At 44.2% G+C, this 21,920-nt stretch overlaps 1 protein-coding gene across 1 annotated transcript in view; it reads right to left on the bottom strand.

Annotated features, from left to right (window-relative positions):
• Positions 1–233: 233 nt before the first annotated feature.
• The window catches only part of NWD1 (NACHT and WD repeat domain containing 1), a 247,992-nt gene continuing 226,305 nt past the window's right edge, over positions 234–21,920 (bottom strand). The window contains exons 20-22 of the mRNA XM_069767760.1: positions 5,936–6,486; positions 4,738–4,843; positions 234–1,328 (exon numbers count right to left, since the gene is read on the bottom strand). Coding sequence (XP_069623861.1) covers positions 1,030–1,328; positions 4,738–4,843; positions 5,936–6,486 — 956 coding nt within the window. The 3' untranslated portion in view covers positions 234–1,029. The remainder of the gene's footprint in view (positions 1,329–4,737; positions 4,844–5,935; positions 6,487–21,920) is intronic.

Below are 21,920 nucleotides of genomic sequence, written 5' to 3'. Positions count from 1 at the left end.
TAACAAATGAAGATCCAAAGTTTTACAAATGTATTTTTTGGGAGACGGACAAATGCAAGCTGATAGACGTTGTGAGGCTATACTTGAGACAAAAAGAGATTGTGTTGAATTTGCAAAGATTTTTCCATCAGCACAATCAGTTAGTAAACCTTTTCAAAATAGCCTTAGAAAGAATGCCAAGTGATGACTATCAAGTTGTAATAAGAGCAGACAAAACATCGGTTGGCGAGCAAGAAAGGCGATTTAATTATCCCACTGTTAACGAAGTAGTTATTGTAGTGGTTGGACAGGACTTTCAAAGCCGAGATATAATTATTCAGCGACAAAGCGACAATCTTCAACGTATTGCAGAAACACATCATATGATGCTCTAAAATATCCAATAATATTTTGGAGTGGCCAAGATGGCTATCACTTTAATCTAACACAGAATGATCCCAAGACTGCTAGGACATCCAATAAAAAAATATCAGCTATGGACTTTTATGCTACCAAATAATAATCAGACATGGGTCTTCTAACCACATTTTACAATGTAGGCAACTTTTTCATCAATTTATAGTTGATATGTATGCCAAGGTGGAAAGTGAGCATCTTTTGTACATACAATTGAACCAACAAAAACTTAGAGTGGATGAAAACATTCATCTAAGGCAGTGTTCCCCAACTCCAGTCCTCAAGAGCCACCAACAGGTCATGTTTTCAGGATTTCCTTAGTATTGCAAAGGTGATAATTGCATCACCTGGACAGGCAAGCATTCAACCACCTGTGCAATGCCAGGATTTCTGTGTGTGGCACTCATACGTGATACTGAATAAATCGATTGTTTTGAAAACTTTGTTTTCATTTTTTCATAATTTGCATATCAATAACATATCTACCCATCCTGTGATTTCAATTTCCATGCCTAATATCATATGATCTTTATAAAGCATGTAAATTTGTGCTTATAAGATGTCCTTTGAGGGCACGTTGTCTTTTTACATAATTTTTCCAAAAATTCAGCAGAAGCTCCTTAACTAAGAAAGTTAGACAATGTGGCATATTTGTGAAGATTTAGCAGTTTCTTCCTTGCATTTCCACCATTTCTTCCCTGGTTTTTCCACTGATTGAACAGTCTTTTTACTGGTGTCCTTGATTTTCTTGGACTTCACAGTGCATGTAGCCTTGATGTTCTGTAATGGATTGTACTGGGGACATACAATATGTGGGCACTGAAATTTCTCCTGAATCACATACCCGAGTCTTGTGGTTCCTATAAATCCATCAGACGTGGAGACAAGACGAGTGATGGTTGCATAGACATATTGTACTGCGAGCAAAGAACCTGTTTGACAATAGATAGCATAATTAAACATACATTCCCAAATACTATATGGGTATGAACAGTGTGAATTAGGTTTTTTAAGTAATCTTGGGCAGCAATATAAATTAATGACAACCTTAGTGTCTTGTGGGCCATCCTAATGCCTTGCTCTGATGCATTCAATCTTTAAAGAGCAATGGTTCTTGGACACATGATGGACCAGAATGAGGAGTAAGCAAGCTCGGACTGGCCCACGGGGTAACAGGTGATTCTCCCCGGTGGACCCCTTTGCAGGTGTGGGATCCTTACCAACTATATATGAGAAGTAGTTGGCACAATACACATGATTCACAATGTACAAACAAAGCCAGTATCTGATCATTCCTGTAATAAACTCCTCAGACTATTATTGTATAGAAGCAGAGGTAAATTTGTGAATGAGGGTAATGTAATATTTACATGTAGCTGAACAGTGGGACTCAAAAGTCAATATTACTGGTGGCTCTTTGGCACCCATGTCCGACACTGGCACGACGGTATAAGCAGCCCATATTTATAATTACATTGGTATAAGTATTTGATCCCTTGCTGATTTTGTAAGTTTGCCCACTGACAAAGACATGAACAGTCTATAATTTTAAGGGTAGGTTCATTTTAACATTGAGAGATAGAATATCAAAAATAAAATCCAGTAAATCACATTGTATAAATTATATAAATTTATTTGCACTTTGCAGTGAGAAATAAGTATTTGATCCCCTGTAAGGGGTGACAGAAATTGGTAAATGCCCACACCCCTTTAATCACGTCCCGGTTGAAGCTAGCACTAAATGATGTTTGCTGTTGTACTTAAATGCCGTGTCTGGTGCTGTAATGTACATCTATATATATAATTGTCTAAGGGTTTTTCCGTCTGTCTGTCTGTCTGTCTTTCTGTCTGTCTGTCTGTCTGTCTGTCCTGGAAATCCCGGCTCTCTGATTGGTCGAGGCCGCCAGGCCTCGACCAATCAGCAACGGGCACAGCGACGATGATGTCATAAAGGACGTAGACATCTCACGTTTCTGATTCAGCGACGGGCACAGTATCGACGTAGATGTCATAATGGTTGCCATGGCGACGATGATGTCATAAAGGTTGCCTCGGCCAATCAGCGACGGACACAGTCTGCCGCGAATTCTGGAATCATCATTGTCCATATACTACGGGGACATGCATATTCTAGAATACCCGATGCGTTAGAATCGGGCCACAATCTAGTATATTTTCTAGTATATTTATACCAATACCATATTTATACCAATCAGACGCGGGATTTCTACGTCCTTTGTGACATCATCGTCGCTGTGCCCGTTGCTGATTGGTCGAGGCCTGGCGGCCTCGACCAATCAGAGAGCCGGGATTTCCAGGACAGACAGACAGACAGAAAGACAGACAGACAGACAGACGGAAAAACCCTTAGGCAATTATATATATAGATTGTCTTTATGTATATGCTGTTTAATGAAGATGGTTACTTAGGGAAAGTGCAGTACCTTTATTGGGACATTAGATGAGGCACAGTAGGATTAGGTAATAGAAGCTTAGTATAGTAACTAGTTAGTATAGGAGGGGCCAGCTGTCGTTAAGACAGAAGCATTTCCTGAAAGTGTTGAGAAAAGTCAGGGAGCTGAGACAGTTCAGGAGGGGGCCAAAGAGCTCAGACAGTCCCAGAGGGCCCTAAGGCCTGGGGCAACACAGTGGACCCCGCAACGTTTAAGGCAAGGAACCTAGCTATCCAGGGCCCAGTGGGGAAGAAGTACAGCCAAGCAGCAGTGTGACAGCAGTGGTGGAGTGGAGGCTACATTGAAAGTCCAGGCAGTAAGGGAACGTAGGTGGCTCATCATGTGGCAGCTCAACACATGGGCTGATTTCCTCAGATGTGACTTGGCGTCACATCTGAGGAAATCAGCCCATGTGTTGAGCTGCACGTTTGGCACGTACGAGAGAACTCCTAGGTGCATTGAGTCTGAACAGGGAGGATGCTGCGTTACCACAAGAGGCGGTAGGACCTGGGCACGTACTGAAGGCCGTAGGAAGAAGCGCAGGGAAAGTGGAGAATGAGGACTGTTTGGAACCCTATGCTGACGTTGTATGTAATAAGGATGTGTTGCGAAGAGAAGAAAGTAAAGTTATTTGTTTAAAGTTGAACGTGAACTCTGTTTCGTTTTGTGCAACATCACCAGCAGCAAAGCCCCAGCTGCTGAGATGGAACCCTGATGGTGCAGATTATGTGGTTGAAGGTACACAAAAAAAGGGACATTGTTTGCATGTGGCGAGAGGCCAGGGCGCATGTAAGCAGATAGTCTCAGCCATGACTATGGCCCTGGCCCTCCCTCACACCCCTACCAGCCATTAAGAGTTCTGGCTCCTACAGACCAGTTAGACGCTCCTAATCAACTCATTACCTGCATTAAAGTCATCTGTATTACAAAGTCAACTTTATAAAAGACTCCTGTCCACAGACTCAATTAATCAGTCAGATTCTAACCTCTACAACATGGGCAAGACCAAAGTGCTTTATAAGGATGTCAGGGACAAGATCATAGACCTGCTAAAAGCTGGAATGGGCTGCAAAACCATAAGTATGACCCTGATGCGAAGGAGACAACTGTTGGTGCAATAGTAAGAAAATGGAAGAAATACAAAATAACTGGGAACCATGCAAAATCTCATCTCGTGGGGTATCCTTGATCATGAGGAAGGTGAGATATCAGCCTAATGCTACATGGGGGAACTTGTTAATGATATCAAGGCAGCTGGGACCACATTCACCAAGAAAACCATTGGTAACACATTACGCCAAAAAAAGATTTAAAACCCTGCAGTGACCACAAAGTCCTCCTGCTGGCCCAAAACATACAGCCAAGGCAACAAAGGAGTGGCTCAAAAAGAAGCACATTAAGGTTCATGGAGTGGCCTAGCCAGTCTCCAGACCTTAATCCCATAGAAAACTTATGAAGGGAGTTGAAGCTCCGAGTTGCCAAGTGACAGCCTCAAAATCTTAATGATTTAGAGATGATCTGCAAAGAGGAGTGGATCAAAATTCCTCTTGAAATGTGCATCATTAACTACAAAAAACATCTGACTACTGTGCTGGCCATCAAGGGTTTTGCCACCAAGTATTAAGTCTTGTTTACCAGAGGGATCAAATACTTATTTCTGACTGCAAAATGCAAATATGTTTATAGAATTTATACAATGATTTTCTGGATTTTATTTTTGATATTCTATCTCTCAATGTTAAAATTATCCTACCCTTAAAATTAGAGACCGTTGATGTCTTTGTCAGTGGGCAAACTTTCAAAATCAGCAAGGGATCAAATACTTATTTACCCCACTGTATATTGTAACAGCCCAGATGATTTGGGAAAACAAAGATCACAATCTCACCATTTGATACATCCCACACTTTGACTGCTCTGTCCTGAGATCCAGTATAAATGTAAGAGTCATCTGGTGAGAAACAGGCACATTCTACACCTTGGAAGAAGAATCCCTATGGGAAACATAGTAATAGATTTAACCTATTCTCTCCCTAAACATGCATACATACATTATATGCAAAAAAAGATAGCTATTGATACATATGTTGCTTTTTATAGAAATCCTGACCATTTGTGTAAAGACTTTTAATATTATTCTTGACAATATAGCTTCATAAAAACACTTTGGTACATTCAAAGAGGTTTTTCTCATTTTCTTAACAGCCTCCTGTCTTCCTGGCATTTGGGTTTAGTGCGCACCTGCTTGAGTGCCAGTTTGGACCAGTGCCAAAGCGGTGCACTCGCCGATGCTGCAAACAGATGATACTTTGCCTCTGCAGCATCGGAGAAGGGTAGTCACTCCAAAGCTTGCCAGATTAAGAGCTAACAGTGCACTCCAATGATTCAGACAACTTCAGACCACCACTGCTAGACTGCGGTGGCAAACGGTAACTTAGGTAACAAGCAATAAACAATAAAATTAAAAATCAATTTGTTCTTGAGAACGGATTTTTGTAATCAAGTTCAATTCAAAGTTGCTTGTTTTTACAAGTATTTTTCCCAATAAAGATCATGAGACAACCCCTTTAAATCTATGTTCACACTAGAATAGCGCTGTCTGCTGTGCCATTCCTGCTGACAAACATACTCAGAATGTGATGGACCTCATTATAAATCATTTGAGGTCCATCAGAATGCATTAGGTTCCATTTGAAAAATTATCGTCTTACTTATAAACATAAGCCATGATTCAAGCATGAGAGCCAAAGCTTCTTCTGTCCGGTTGTTATTCTTCAATTTCATGGCTATATTTGTTTCTTTCTTACTGATTTTTCTGACTCCTAAGTCCTAAATAGCATATGCCTCTTTAGTTATGCAGCAGTACAGGGTCATAGTAAGATTGTAGCCAAGCACGTGACAAGCAGAATTATGCACTAGTCAAGCAGTTGGCCAAAATTCCAGGAAAGATGAATTTCAGAAACTTGTAAACCAAAAACGCAAAGCTTGGCTTATTACATAGGGTTTAAAAGAGATTGAATATCTATAACCCAATTTAAAGCTGTGCTGTAAGTTAAACAAGTGCCATAAGAGGTCATGATAAGTACCTTATAACACATCTCATGTTCCCAGTCACCTGCCTCCATATTCCACAATCGTTGAACTGAGTCTTCACAACCACTAAGTGCATACGTTTCCTTCATACTAATCTCCAAGCACGTGACTTTACTTTCATGAGACTCTAATTTGTGGTTGTCATCTTCTCCAGGGTGGAATAGACCCATTTCTCCTCCTACCATCCCATAAATAATCCTTTGGTCTTCGAAGATAGCGACTCTGCTTATGGAACCTGGAATATTGGGATGTACTATACACAAGGGACCATCGAGCATCGGAAGAGGGTCTCCCTTTGTTACTTCATACAGAAGAATAGTCTCTTGGTAAGCCACAGCGAGGTAGCTTTCTTCTTTGCTCAGAGATATACAAAGTACAGGTAAATCATGATCCGGAGGAGGAATGCAAGCAACATCCTGTCTTTGGTCTAATGGAAAGGCCAGCACAGTGCCTGAAGTCAATCCACAGAACAAAATTCTCTTGCGATTTGCAATCTCCAGACAGGTTACTTCTGAAGAAGCTTCCAAAATATCTGTCATGCGACCTGCAAGACATTAAATATAATGTTAATTATATTAATCTTCAGATATTGTATGATCTCATGTGTTCTCTATACACTTGGTTGCAATAAAATACATTATATGGAGAATGGTATTGAGCCATAACACATAAGGGATTGCCTAACCTTTGAGAATTTTTTTTTCTTTTTTTTAATCAAATACATACATTTGGGGCTAAAATGTATTTTTGCAGTTGGGTTTTGTTAATAGTTTTGCACCATTTTCCTTCTTCAGCCTTTGTGTTGCACTGTCTGTTGCTGGCTGGAGAAAGAGAGGTAACAGAATCCGTCAGTGAGCTCATTCTGATGGTCTAACGGGTAATTTAATTTTTTATCTCCCTTTTTCTGAACTCCTCTCAGCTGATTAATGAACACAGACCACTTAAAGATGAACGTATATGATACCTTCATTGATAAAATCCGTCTTGTGGATGAATGATGCCGGCGGCGGCGCAAGCTGACAGATGCTACTGTCCAAGCACTGCCACCATTTTGCTGGAGGAAAAAATGTGGCTGCAGCAAAATGGCACCAGCGGCAGCGGTGTAGCATCTATCGGTACGAGATAGAAGCAGCTGCGCATGTGCCACCGCCATTTTGCTAGATGTATTTTCTTTCTAAGCCCTGTAGGGGTTTTAGTCACTTGGTTGCAACCAGAGGAAAACAGGAGGCTTTAAAGTTCATGTGGGTTTATTGCTTCATAAACCCAGAAGCGAAACAGAAAAACAAACAGTCTTTAGATCCAGCAAACAAAATACAAAATGTTTATAGTAGGGCTCTGCTCCGCCAGGCCTGTGGGCACATAGGCTGGGTTAGTGTCCAGTACTCAGGCTCGGTCTGGAGCCAAACACACAGGAGGCCTTCTCCCACCCAACACACAGACCATGTGCCAAACAGCAGCCTCCATTATATAGGTTGTAACCACACCCAGAGGTGAGGTATGTGGGTAGCCAGACCCGCCCATCTCTCATAGCTAGCTGCAACCCGGAACCAGGTGCACCAAACAAACTTCTTAGGCTACGTTCACACTAGCGTTGTGCGCCGCTGCGTCGGTGACGCAACGCACAACGCACGCAAAAACGTGGCAAAACGCACGCAAAAACGCTGCGTTTTGCGATGCATGCGTCGGTTTTTGCCGAAATTTGGACGCAAGAAAAATGCAACTTGTTGCGTTTTCTTGGTCCGACGCTAGCGGCAAAAAAGACGCATGCGTCGCATAATGCAACAAAAAAAACGCATGCGTCCCCCATGTTAAATATAGGGGCGCATGACGCATGCATCGCCGCTGCGTCGCCCGACGCAAACACGACGCAAAACGGGAAACGCTAGTGTGAACGTAGCCTTAATGCTTACGTGCACTAAAGAAAATACTCCGAGTTACATCACAGAGCGCAGCCGTGTCTTTGACACGTACCTCCCATCGACTATGCGACCATTAGCCACACTAGAGCCCACAACATTATATGATTTATGTAAAATAGGAGGCAGGTCACTGAAGGATCAGTGACCTGTCATATACCCATAAGGATGAATATGTAAGCACCACATAAAGCCCCTGCCCACAGGCCACACCAAAACACGAGAATCTCATTAACTGAAAACAGCAAATAAAGATTAAACAACAATCACAAGATGGATTTCAGCAACCAAGGTATCATTTTAATCAGCATAACAGTGTGAACCTGACAGTGTCTGTAGTTTACTTAGCAAAATCCTGATGACTGGTTTTAATCAAGAAGAAAAAAATCAAAGTGCCCCTTTTTTCATTGTATCCAGCACCAAGCAATGAAATCTGGTTGCGATGGTGCGATATGCTATGTGGGCTGTTGTGAATTCTGCTCTTGGGTTCCCTCCAGCGGTTGTAGGTGAGAATGCAGTTGTCTCTGAGTCGCAGTCCTGGCCAGGTGTATCTGCTGATTGCAGTTCTGACTGGGATATTTAGGTGTGCAGGATTCATTAGTCCTTTCCAGTTGTCAATGTTTCTTGTGAAGTGTTGGATCACTTTCTGGCTTCTCCTGCTTAGCTGCCAATTCAGCAAAGATAAGTGTCTGTTTCTTTTTCTGTGGCACACATGCAGTGTGCTTATATTCTGTGCTATTCATTTGTTTTTCTCTTGTCCAGCTTAGACTGTGTCAGTGTTTTCTCAGTCTTGTTGGATTCTCTGGAGTTGCAGATATACGCTCCACATCTTTAGTTAGATGGTGGAGTTTTTGTATTTTCTGCTGTGGATATTTTTGGAAGGATTTTTAATACTGACCGCTTAGTATCCTGTCCTATCCTTTCCTATTTAGCTAGCGTGTGCCTCATTTGCTAAATCCTGTTTCCTGCCTGCGTGTGTCTTTTCCTCTACTACTCACAGTCAATATTTGTGGGGGGCTGCCTATCCTTTGGGGTTCTGCTCTGAGGCAAGGTAGAAATTCCTATTTCCATCTATAGGGGTATTTAGTCCTCCGGCTGCGTCGAGGTGTCTAGGTTTTGTTAGGCACACCCCACGGCTACTTCTAGTTGCTGTGTTAAGATCAGGGTTTGCGGTCAGTATAGTTACCACCTACTCCAGTGAAAGTTTTCATGCTGCTCCAAGGTCACCTGATCATAACAGTACAACTGGCCAATAATGAGTTAAATGCATCTCAGAAGAAGGGAAGAAAGGTCTTGAGCCATTTTTTTTTCTTCAGTCTACTTTGTCTTCTTCTCCCTCTTTATCTCTGGGTGGCTGAAGAGCTTTGTGCTAGCATGAATGTTCAGGAATTAGCTTCTCGTGTAGACCAGCTTGCTGCTAGGGTACAGGGTATTTCTGATTATATTGTTCAGACTCCTGTTTTAGAACCGAAGATTCCTACTCCTGATTTGTTTTTGGTGACAGGTCCAAATTATAGAGTTTTAAAAACAACTGTAAACTGTTTTTTGCTTTGAGACCTCGATCCTCCGGTGATTCCATTCAGCAGGTTATTTGGAATCTGGGAATCCGGCATTGCTTGATGTAGACTCCTTTTTTCAGGCTTTGGGATTGTTATATGATGAACCTAATTCTGTGGATCAAGCTTAGAAGACCTTGTTGGCCCTGTCTCAGGGTCAAGAGGCGGCAGAATTGTATTGTCAGAAATTCAGAAAATGGTCGGTGTTGACTAAAAGGAATAATGATGCTTTGGCGGCAATTTTCAGAAAGGGTCTTTCTGAATCTGTTAAAGATGTTATGGTGGGGTTTCCCACGCCTTCCGGTCTGAGTGATTCTATGTCTCTGGCCATTCAGATTGACCGGCGCTTGCGGGAGCGCAGAACTGTGCGCGCTGTGGCGTTATCCTCAAAGCAAATTCCTGAGCCTATGCAGTGTGTCAGAATAGGTTGTGTTATTATTGTGGCGACGCTTCTTGTTGTGAATTCTGTTGTCGAACTCCCTCCTGTGGTCGTGAATGGTACTTCGGCGAGTTCTGTCTATGGGCTCCCTCTGGTGGCTGTGAGTGAAGCTGCTGCTTCTGAGGTTCCTTACACAGGTGACGTGGTTTATCCTTTGGTTGACTGCTCTATTTAACTCCCCTCAGATCGTTACTCCATGCCAGCTGTCAATGTTTTTGCACTGGTTCAGTTCGCTCCGCTCCTGGATCTCTCTGGTGACCTGCCTTCTCCTGCAGAAGCTAAGTTCCTGATAGTCATTATTTGTTCATTGTTTTCTTGTCCAGCTTTTTTTCATGAATTTGTCTTGCTAGCTGGAAGCTCTGGGATGCAGAGTAGCCCCTCCGCACAGTGAGTTGGTGCGAAGTCTTTTTTGCACACTCTGCGTGGTCTTTTGTAGGTTTTTGTGCTGATCGCAAAGTTACCTTTCCTATCCTCTGTCTATTTAGTAAGTCTGGCCTCCCTTTGCTGAAACCTGTTTCATTTCTGCGTTTGCGACTTTCATCTTTACTCACAGTCAATATATGTGGGGGCTTCCTTTACCTTTGGGGAATTTCTCTGAGGCAAGGTAGGCTTTATTTTCTATCTCTAGGGCTAGATAGTTCTTAGGCTGTGACGAGGCGCCTAGGTCTGGTCAGGAGCGCTCCACGGCTATTTCTAGTGTGTGTGATAGGATTAGGGCTTGCGGTCAGCAGAGCTCCCACATCCCAGAGCTCGTCCTGTATGAGGTTTAACTATCAGGTCATTCCGGGTGCTCCTAACCATCAGGTCATAACAGTACAGCTGGCCCAAAGTATTAATGCATCTCAATAGAGGGATAAGAGAACTTCTGAGACCATTTTTTTTTCTTTGCACTGTGTTTTGTCTTTCTTTTCCCCTAGACCTTTGGGTGGTTCAGGACACAGGTGTAGATATGGACATTCAAGGTCTGTCCTCTTGTATGGATCATCTCTCTGCAATGGTACAAAACATTCAAGATTTTGTGGTTCAGAATCCTATGTTAGAGCCTAAAATTCCTATTCCTGACTTATTTTCTGGGGATAGATCTAGGTTCTTGAATTTCAAAAATAATTGTAAACTGTTTCTAGCTTTGAAACCCCGCTCCTCTGGTGACCCCGTTCAACAGGTAAAAATCATTATTTCTTTGTTGCGTGGTGACCCTCAAGACTGGGCATTTTCCCTTGCGTCAGGAGATCCGGCATTGCATGATGTTGATGCGTTTTTTCTGGCGCTTGGATTGCTTTATGATGAACCAAATTCAGTGGATCAGGCAGAGAAAATCTTGCTGGCTTTGTGTCAGGGTCAGGATGAAGCGGAGGTGTACTGTCAGAAGTTTAGAAAGTGGTCTGTGCTTACTCAGTGGAATGAATGTGCCCTGGCGGCAATTTTCAGAAAGGGTCTTTCTGAAGCCCTTAAGGATGCCATGGTGGGATTTCCCACGCCTGCTGGTCTGAATGAGTCTATGTCTTTGGCCATTCAGATCGATCGGCGCATGCGTGAGCGCAAAGTCGTGCACCATCTGGCGGTATTCTCTGAGCATAGGCAATGAAGAGAAAATTGTCGCGCTGCACAGCCTGTGAATAAGATACTGGTAAAACGCAGTCACTTGTGGGTGTTTAGACTTCAGTAGCTGGAGGTGCTCGCATGAGGAAAAACAGGCATTCCAATATGAATACAACGAAGAAAAAAATGCGGCAGCACTCACCAGATGGCGTGGTTCAATCCTTTATTGGAGATATAAAATCCATAGTAGCGTGTTCACGGCTCGGGGGAGTACGGACATAGTGGAAGTGAGCAGGGAAAGACAACAGCTGTTTCGCGCTCTACCAGCGCTTCTACAGGTAAAAGCGCTGGTAGAGCGCGAAACAGCTGTTGTCTTTCTCTGCTCATTTCCACTATGTCCGTACTCCCCCGAGCTGTGAACACGCTACTATGGATTTTATATCTCCAATAAAGGATTGAACCACGCCATCTGGTGAGTGCTGCCGCATTTTTTTCTTCGTTGTATTCATTCTCTGAGCATAGGCCTGAGCCTATGCAGTGTGATAGAACGTTGACCAGAGCTGAACGGCAAGAACACAGACGTCGGAATGGGCTGTGTTTTTACTGTGGTGAATCCACTCATGCTATCTCCGATTGTCCTAAGCACACTAAGCGGTTCGCTAGGTCTGCCATCATTGGTACGATACAGTCTAAATTTCTTTTGTCCGTTACTCTGATTTGCTCTCTGTCGTCCTATTCTGTAATGGCATTTGTGGATTCAGGCGCTGCCCTGAATTTGATGGACTTGGAGTTTGCCAGGCGCTGTGGTTTTTTCTTGGAGCCCTTGCAGTATCCTATTCCATTGAGAGGAATTGATGCTACGCCTTTGGCCAAGAATAAGCCTCAGTACTGGACTCAATTGACTATGTGCATGGCTCCTGCACATCAGGAGGATATTCGCTTTTTGGTGTTGCATAATCTGCATGATGTGGTCGTTTTGGGGTTGCCATGGCTACAGGTCCATAATCCAGTGTTGGATTGGAAATCTATGTCTGTGTCCAGCTGGGGTTGTCAGGGGGTACATGGTGATGTTCCATTGCTCTCAATTTCACCTTCCACTCCTTCTGAAGTCCCTGAGTTTTTATCAGATTACCGGGATGTATTTGAAGAGCCCAAATCTGGTGCCCTACCTCCTCATAGGGATTGCGACTGTGCTATTGATTTGATTCCTGGTAGTAAGTTTCCTAAGGGCCGTTTGTTTAATTTATCTGTGCCAGAGCACGCCGCTATGCGGAGTTATATAAAGGAATCCTTGGAGAAGGGTCATATTCGTCCATCGTCGTCACCATTGCGAGCAGGGTTCTTTTTTGTGGCCAAGAAGGATGGTTCTTTGAGACCTTGTATTGATTACCGCCTTCTTAATAAGATCACAGTCAAATTTCAGTATCCTTTGCCACTGCTGTCTGATTTATTTGCTCGGATTAGGGGGGCTAGTTGGTTGACCAAGATAGATCTTCGTGGTGTGTATAATCTTGTGCGAATTAAACAGGGTGATGAATGGAAGACGGCATTTAATATGCCCGAGGGCCATTTTGAGTACCTGGTTATGCCATTCGGGCTTTCTAATGCTCCATCTGTGTTTCAGTCCTTTATGCATGACATCTTCCGAGAGTACCTGGATAGATTCATGATTGTATATTTGGATGACATTTTGGTATTTTCGGATGATTGGGAATCTCATGTGAAGCAGGTCAGAAAGGTGTTCCAGGTCCTTCGTGCGAATTCCTTGTTTGTGAAGGGGTCAAAGTGTCTCTTTGGCGTTCAGAAGGTTTCATTTTTGGGTTACATTTTTTCCCCTTCTACTATTGAGATGGACCCTGTTAAAGTTCAGGCCATTTACGATTGGACTCAGCCGACATCTGTGAAGAGCTTGCAGAAGTTCCTGGGCTTTGCTAATTTTTATCGTCGCTTCATCGCTAACTTTTCCAGTGTTGCTAAGCCGTTGACTGATTTGACCAAGAACGGTGCTGATGTGGTCAATTGGTCCTCTGCGGCTGTAGAGGCTTTTCAGGAGTTGAAGCGTCGTTTTGCTTCTGCCCCTGTGTTGTGCCAGCCAGATGTTTCGCTCCCTTTTCAGGTGGAGGTTGATGCTTCTGAAATTGGAGCAGGGGCTGTTTTGTCGCAAAGAAGTTCTGGTGGCTCGGTGATGAAACCCTGTGCCTTCTATTCTAGAAAATTCTCGCCTGCTGAGCGCAATTATGATGTGGGCAATCGGGAGTTGTTGGCCATGAAGTTGGCATTCGAGGAGTGGCGACATTGGCTTGAAGGAGCTAAACATCGCGTGGTGGTTTTGACGGTGTTGTGAGTTCTGTTGTCGGGCTCCCTCCTGTGGTCATGAATGGTACTTCGGCTGGTTCTGTCCATGGACTTTCTCTGGTGGCTGTGGTTGTTTCTGAGTTTCCTTCCACAGGTGACAAGGTTAATTCGTTAGCTGGCTCCTCTATTTAACTCCACTTAGATCTTTGCTCCATGCCACCTGTCAATGTTCCAGTATTGGTCTAGTTCACTCCTGGATCGTTCTTGTGACTTGTCTTCCCAGCAGAAGCTAAGTGACTGCTTGTTTTTCTCTGGTTTGCTATTTTTCTGTCCAGCTTGCTATTTGGATTGTTGTCTTGCTTGCTGGAAGCTCTGGGACGCAGAGGGAGCGCCTCCGCACCGTGAGTCGGTGCGGAGGGTCTTTTTGCGCCCTCTGCGTGGTCTTTTTGTAGGTTTTTGTGCTGACCGCAAAGCTACCTTTCCTATCCTCAGTCTGATCAGTAAGTCGGGCCTCACTTTGCTTAATCTATTTCATCTCTGTGTTTGTATTTTCATCTTTACTCACAGTCATTATATGTGGGGGGCTGCCTTTTCCTTTGGGGAATTTCTCTGAGGCAAGGTAAGCGTTATTTTTCTATCTTTAGGGCTAGCTAGTTCCTTAGGCTGTGCCGAGTTGCATAGGGAGCGTTAGGAGCAATCCACGGCTATTTCTAGTGTGGTTGATAGGATTAGGGATTGCGGTCAGCAGAGTTCCCACGTCCCAGAGCTCGTCCTTATTATCAGTAACTATCAGGTCATTCCGTGTGCTCTTAACCCCTTCATGACCCAGCCTATTTTGACCTTAAAGACCTTGCCGTTTTTTGCAATTCTGACCAGTGTCCCTTTATGAGGTAATAACTCAGGAACGCTTCAACGGATCCTAGCGGTTCTGAGATTGTTTTTTCGTGACATATTGGGCTTCATGTTAGTGGTAAATTTAGGTCAATAAAATCTGCGTTTATTTGTGATAAAAACGGAAATTTGGCGAAAATTTTGAAAATTTCGCAATTTTCACATTTTGAATTTTTATTCTGTTAAACTAGAGAGTTATGTGACACAAAATAGTTAATAAATAACATTTCCCACATGTATACTTTACATCAGCACAATTTTGGAAACAAAATTTTTTTTTGCTAGGAAGTTATAAGGGTTAAAATTTGACCAGCGATTTCTCATTTTTACAACGAAATTTACAAAACCATTTTTTTAGGGACCACCTCACATTTGAAGTCAGTTTGAGGGGTCTATATGGCTGAAAATACCCAAAAGTGACACCATTCTAAAAACTGCACCCCTCAAGGTACTCAAAACCACATTCAAGAAGTTTATTAACCCTTCAGGTGCTTCACAGCAGCAGAAGCAACATGGAAGGAAAAAATGAACATTTAACTTTTTAGTCACAAAAATTATCTTTTAGCAACAATTTTTTTATTTTCCCAATGGTAAAAGGAGAAACTGAACCAAGAATGTTGTTGTCCAATTTGTCCTGAGTACGCTGATACCTCATATGTGGGGGTAAACCACTGTTTGGGCGCACGGCAGGGCTTGGAAGGGAAGGAGCGCCATTTGACTTTTTGAATAAAAAATTGGCTCCACTCTTTAGCGGACACCATGTCACGTTTGGAGAGCCCCCGTGTGCCTAAAAATTGGAGCTCCCCCACAAGTGACCCCATTTTGGAAACTAGACGCCCCAAGGAACTTATCTAGATGCATAGTGAGCACTTTGAACCCCAAGGTGCCTCACAAATTGATCCGTAAAAATGAAAAAGTACTTTTTTTCACAAAAAAAATCTTTTAGCCTCAATTTTTTCATTTTCACATGGGTAACAGGATAAAATGGATCCTAAAATTTGTTGGGCAATTTCTCCTAAGTACACCAATACCTCATATGTGGGGGTAAACCACTGTTTGGGCACACGGCAGGGCTCGGAAGGGAAGGCGTGCCATTTGACTTTTTGAATGGAAAATTAGCTCCAATTGTTAGCAGACACCATGTCGCGTTTGGAGAGCCCCTGTGTGCCTAAACATTGGAGAGCCCCCACAAGTGACCCCATTTTGGAAACTAGACCCCCCAAGGAACTTATCTAGATGCATATTGAGCACTTTAAACCCCCAGGTGCTTCACAGAAGTTTATAACGCAGAGCCATGAAAATAAAAAATAATTTTTCTTTCCTCAAAAATGATTTTTTAGCCTGGAATTTCCTATTTTGCCAAGGGTAATAGGAGAAATTGGACCCCAAATGTTGTTGTCCAGTTTGTCCTGAGTAAGCTGATACCCCATATGTGGGGGTAAACCACTGTTTAGGCGCACGGCAGGGCTCGGAAGGGAAGGCACGCCATTTGGCTTTTTAAATGGAAAATTAGCTCCAATTGTTAGCAGACACCATGTCGCGTTTGGAGAGCCCCTGTGTGCCTAAACATTGGAGATCCCCCAGAAATGACCCCATTTTGGAAACTAGACCCCCAAAGGAACTAACCTAGATGTATGGTGAGGACTTTGAACCCCCAAGTGCTTCACAGAAGTTTATAACGCAGAGCCATGAAAATAAAAATAAAAAATTATTTTCTAAAAAATGATCTTTTAGCCTGCAATTTTTTATTTTCCCAAGGGTAATAGGAAAAATTTGACCCCAAAAGTTGTTGTCCAGTTTCTCCTGAGTACGCTGATACCCCATATGTGGGGGTAAACCACTGTTTGGGCACATGCCGGGGCTCGGAAGTGAAGTAGTGACGTTTTGAAATGCAGACTTTGATGGAATGCTCTGTGGGCGTCACGTTGCGTTTGCAGAGCCCCTGATGTGGCTTAACAGTATAAGCCCCCCACAAGTGACCCCATTTTGGAAACTAGACCCCGAAAGGAACTTATCTAGATGTGTGGTGAGCACTTTGAACCCCCAAGTGCTTCACAGAAGTTTATAATGCAGAGCCGTGAAAATAATAAATACGTTTTCTTTCCTCAAAAATAATTATTTAGCCCAGAATTTTTTAATTTTCCCAAGGGTAACAGGAGAAATTTTACCCCAATATTTGTTTTCCAGTTTCTCCTGAGTACGGTGATACCCCATATGTGGGGGTAAACTACTGTTTGGGCACATGCCGGGGCTCGGAATTGAAGTAGTGACGTTTTGAAATGCAGACTTTGATGGAATGCTCTGCGGGCGTCACGTTGCGTTTGCAGAGCCCCTGATGTGGCTAAACAGTAGAAACCCCCCACAAGTGACCCCATTTTAGAAACTAGACCCCGAAAGGAACTTATCTAGATGTGTGGTGAGCACTTTGAACCCCCAAGTGCTTCATAGAAGTTTATAATGCAGAACCGTGAAAATAATAAATACGTTTTCTTTCCTCAAAAATAATTATTTAGCCCAGAATTTTTTATTTTCCCAAGGGTTACAGGAGAAATTGGACCACAAAAGTTGTTGTTCAGTTTCTCCTGAGTACGCTGATACCCCATGTGTGGGGGTAAACCACTGTTTGGGCACACGTCGGGGCTCAGAAGGGAAGTAGTGACTTTTGAAATGCAGAATTTGATGGAATGGTCTGCGGGCGTCACGTTGCGTTTGCAGAGCCCCTGGTGTTCCTAAACAGTAGAAACCCCCCACAAGTGACCCCATTTTAGAAACTAGACCCCCCAAGGAACTTATCTAGATATGTGGTGAGCACTTTGAACCCCCAAGTGCTTCACAGACGTTTACAACGCAGAGCCGTGAAAATAAAAAATCATTTTTCTTTCCTCAAAAATGATGTTTTAGCAAGCATTTTTTTATTTTCACAAGGGTAACAGGATAAATTGGACCCTAGTAATTGTTGCGCAGTTTGTCCTGAGTATGCTGGTACCCCATATGTGGGGGTAAACCACTGTTTGGGCACACGTCAGGGCTCGGAATTGAGGGAGCACCATTTGACTTTTTGAATACGAGATTGGCTGGAATCAATGGTGGCGCCATGTTGCGTTTGGAGACCCCTGATGTGCCTAAACAGTGGTAACCCCTCAATTCTACCTCCAACACTAACCCCAACACACCCCTAACCCTAATCCCAACTGTAGCCATAACCCTAATCACAACCCTAATTCCAACCCTAACCCTAAGGCTATGTGCCCACGTTGCGGATTCGTGTGAGATTTTTCAGCATCATTTTTGAAAAATCCGCGGGTAAAAGGCACTGCGTTTTAGCGGCGGATTTTCCGCGGATTTCCAGTGTTTTTTGTGCGGATTTCACCTGCGGATTCCTATTGAGGAACAGGTGTAAAACGCTGCGGAATCCGCACAAAGAATTGACATGCTGCGGAAAATACAACGCAGCGTTTCAGTGCTGTATTTTCCGCACCATGGGCACAGCGGATTTGGTTTTCCATAGGATTACATGGTACTGTAAACCTGATGGAACACTGCTGCGAATCCGCAGCGGCCAATCCGCAGTGTGGGCACATAGCCTAATTCTAAAGGTATGTGCACACGCTGCGGAAAACGCTGCGGATCCGCAGCAGTTTCCCATGAGTTTACAGTTCAATGCAAACCCATGGGAAACAAAAATCGCTGTACACATGCTGCGGAAAAACTGCACGGAAACGCAGCGGTTTACATTCCGCAGCATGTCACTTCTTTGTGCGGATTCCACAGCGGTTTTACAACTGCTCCAATAGAAAATCGCAGTTGTAAAACCGCAGTGAAATGCGCAGAAAAAACGCGGTAAATCCGCAGCGGTTTAGCACTGCGGATTTATCAAATCCGCAGCGGAAAAATCCGCAGAGGACCAGAATACGTGTGCACATAACGAAACCCTACCCCTAACCCTACCCCTAACCCTACCCCTAACCCTACCCCTAACCCTACCCCTAACCCTAACCCTAGCCCTAACCCTACCCCTAACCCTAACCCTAACCCTAGCCCTAACCCTACCCCTAACCCTACCCCTAACCCTAACCCTATTCTAACATTAGTGAAAAAAAAAATTCTTTATTTTTTTATTGTCCCTACCTATGGGGGTGACAAAGGGGGGGGGGGTCATTTATTATTTTTTTATTTTGATCACTGAGATAGATTATATCTCAGTGATCAAAATGCACTTTGGAACGAATCTGCCGGCCGGCAGATTCGGCGGGCGCACTGCGCATGCGCCCGCCATTTTGGAAGATGGCGGCGCCCGGGGAGAAGACGGACGGACCCCGGCAGGATCGGTAAGTATGATGGGGTGGGGGGGAGCACGGGGGGGGGATCGGAGCATGGGGGGTGAATCGGAGTGCGGGAGGGGTGGAACGGAGCACGGGGAGGGTGGAACGGAGCACGGGGAGGTGGAACGGAGAACGGGGGTGGAACGGAGCACGGGGGGGTGGATCGGAGTGCAGGGGGGGTGATTGGAGCACAGGGGGGTGATTGGAGCACGGGGGTGAGCGGACAAGAGCACGGGGGGAGCGGAGCACAGGACGGAGGGGAGCGGGGCAGTGTACCGGGCAGATCGGGGGGCTGGGGGGGCGATCGGTGGGGTGGGGTGGGGGCACATTAGTATTTCCAGCCATGGCCGATGATATTGCAGCATCGGCCATGGCTGGATTGTAATATTTCACCCGTTATAATAGGTGAAATATTACAAATCGCTCTGATTGGCAGTTTCACTTTCAACAGCCAATCAGAGCGATCATAGCCACGGGGGGGGGGTGAAGCCACCCCCCCTGGGCTAAACTACCACTCCCCCTGTCCCTGCAAATCAGGGTGAAATGGGAGTTAACCCTTTCACCCGATCTGCAGGGACGCAATCTTTCCATGACGCCACATAGGCGTCATGGGTCGGATTGGCACCGACTTTCATGACGCCTACGTGGCGTCATGGGTCGGGAAGGGGTTAACCACCAGGTCCATTATTGTCCTGACCACCAGGTCATAACAGTACAGGTGGCCCAAAGTACTAATGCATCTCAATAGAGGGATAAGAGAAGTTCTGAGACCATTTTTTTTTCTTTGCAGTGTGTTTTGTCTCTCTTTTCCCCTTTACATCTGGGTGGTTCAGAACACAGGTGTAGACATGGACATTCAAGGTCTGTCCTCTTGTATGGATAATCTCACTGCAAGGGTTCAAAACATTCAAGATTTTGTGGTTCAGAATCCGATGTCAGAGCCTAGGATTCCAATTCCTGATTTGTTTTTTGGTGATAGATCTAAGTTCTTGAATTTCAAAAATAATTGTAAATTGTTTCTTGCCTTGAAGCCTCGCTCCTCAGGTGACCCTGTTCAACAAGTGAGGATCGTTATTTCTTTGTTACGTGGTGACCCTCAGGACTGGGCATTTTCCCTTGCGCCAGGAGATCCGGCATTGCGTGATGTTGATGCGTTTTTCCTGGCGCTTGGATTGCTTTATGACGAACCTAATTCAGTGGATCAGGCAGAGAAAATCTTGCTGGCTCTGTGTCAGGGTCAGGATGAAGCGGAGATATATTGTCAGAAGTTTAGAAAGTGGTCTGTGCTCACTCAGTGGAATGAATGTGCCCTGGCAGCAATCTTCAGAAAGGGTCTCTCTGAAGCCCTTAAGGATGTCATGGTGGGATTTCCCATGCCTGCTGGTCTGAATGAGTCTATGTCTTTGGCCATTCAGATCGATCGACGCTTGCGTGAGCGTAAAGCTGTGCACCATTTGGCGGTACTATCTGAGCATGGGCCTGAGCCTATGCAATGTGATAGGACTTTGACCAGAGCTGAACGGCAAGAACACAGACGTCGGAATGGGCTATGTTTTTACTGTGGTGATTCCACTCATGCTATCTCCGATTGTCCTAAGCGCACTAAGCGGTTCGCTAGGTCTGACACCATTGGTACGGTACAGTCTAAATTTCTATTGTCCGTTACTCTGATTTGTTCTTTGTCATCCTATTCTGTTATGGCATTTGTGGATTCAGGCGCTGCCCTGAATTTGATGGACTTGGAGTATGCTAGGCGCTGTGGTTTTTTCTTGGAGCCCTTGCAGTATCCTATTCCATTGAGAGGAATTGATGCTACGCCTTTGGCCAAGAATAAGTCTCAGTACTGGACCCAATTGACCATGTGCATGGCTCCTGCACATCAGGAGGATATCCGCTTTCTGGTGTTGCATAATCTGCATGATGTGGTCGTTTTGGGGTTGCCATGGCTACAGGTTCATAATCCAGTATTGGACTGGAAATCTATGTCTGTGTCCAGCTGGGGTTGTCAGGGGGTACATGGTGATGTTCCATTTTTGTCTATTTCGTCTTCCACTCCTTCTGAAGTTCCAGAGTTTTTGTCGGATTATTGGGATGTATTTGATGAGCCCAAAGCCAGTGCCCTACCTCCTCATAGGGATTGCGATTGTGCAATTAATTTGATTCCTGGTAGTAAGTTTCCTAAGCGCCGATTGTTCAATTTATCTGTGCCAGAACACGCCGCTATGCGGAGTTATATAAAGGAATCCTTGGAGAAAGGCCATATTCGCCCGTCGTCATCACCGTTAGGAGCAGGGTTCTCTTTTGTGGCTAAGAAGGATGGCTCTTTGAGACCTTGTATTGATTACCACCTTCTCAATAAAATTACAGTCAAATTTCAGTATCCTTTGCCGTTGCTGTCTGATTTGTTTGCTCATATTAAATGGGCTAGTTGGTTCACCAAGATAGATCTTCGAGGGGCGTATAATCTTGTGCGTATTAAACAAGGCGATGAATGGAAAACAGCATTTAATACGCCCGAGGGCCATTTTGAGTACCTGGTTATGCCATTTGGGCTTTCCAATGCTCCATCAGTATTTCAGTCCTTTATGCATGACATCTTCCGAGAGTACCTGGATAAATTCCTGATTGTGTATTTGGATGATATTTTGGTCTTTTCGGATGATTGGGAGTCTCATGTGAAGCAGGTCAGAATGGTGTTCCAGGTCCTTCGTGCGAATTCCTTGTTTGTGAAGGGGTCAAAGTGTCTCTTTGGAGTTCAGAAGGTTTCATTTTTGGGGTTCATTTTTTCCCCTTCTACAATCGAGATGGACCCTGTTAAAGTCCAAGCTATTTACGATTGGACTCAGCCGACATCTGTGAAGAGCCTGCAAAAGTTCCTGGGCTTTGCTAATTTTTATCGGCGCTTCATCGCTAATTTTTCTAGTGTTGCTAAACCGTTGACTGATTTGACCAAGAAGGGTGCTGATGTGGTCAATTGGTCTTCTGCAGCTGTAGAGGCTTTTCAGGAGTTGAAGCGTCGT

Source organism: Ranitomeya imitator, chromosome 1, assembly GCF_032444005.1.
Source record: "Ranitomeya imitator isolate aRanImi1 chromosome 1, aRanImi1.pri, whole genome shotgun sequence".
In the NCBI taxonomy this organism is placed as follows: domain Eukaryota; kingdom Metazoa; phylum Chordata; class Amphibia; order Anura; family Dendrobatidae; genus Ranitomeya; species Ranitomeya imitator.
This window is presented reverse-complemented; position numbering and strand designations above follow the sequence as displayed.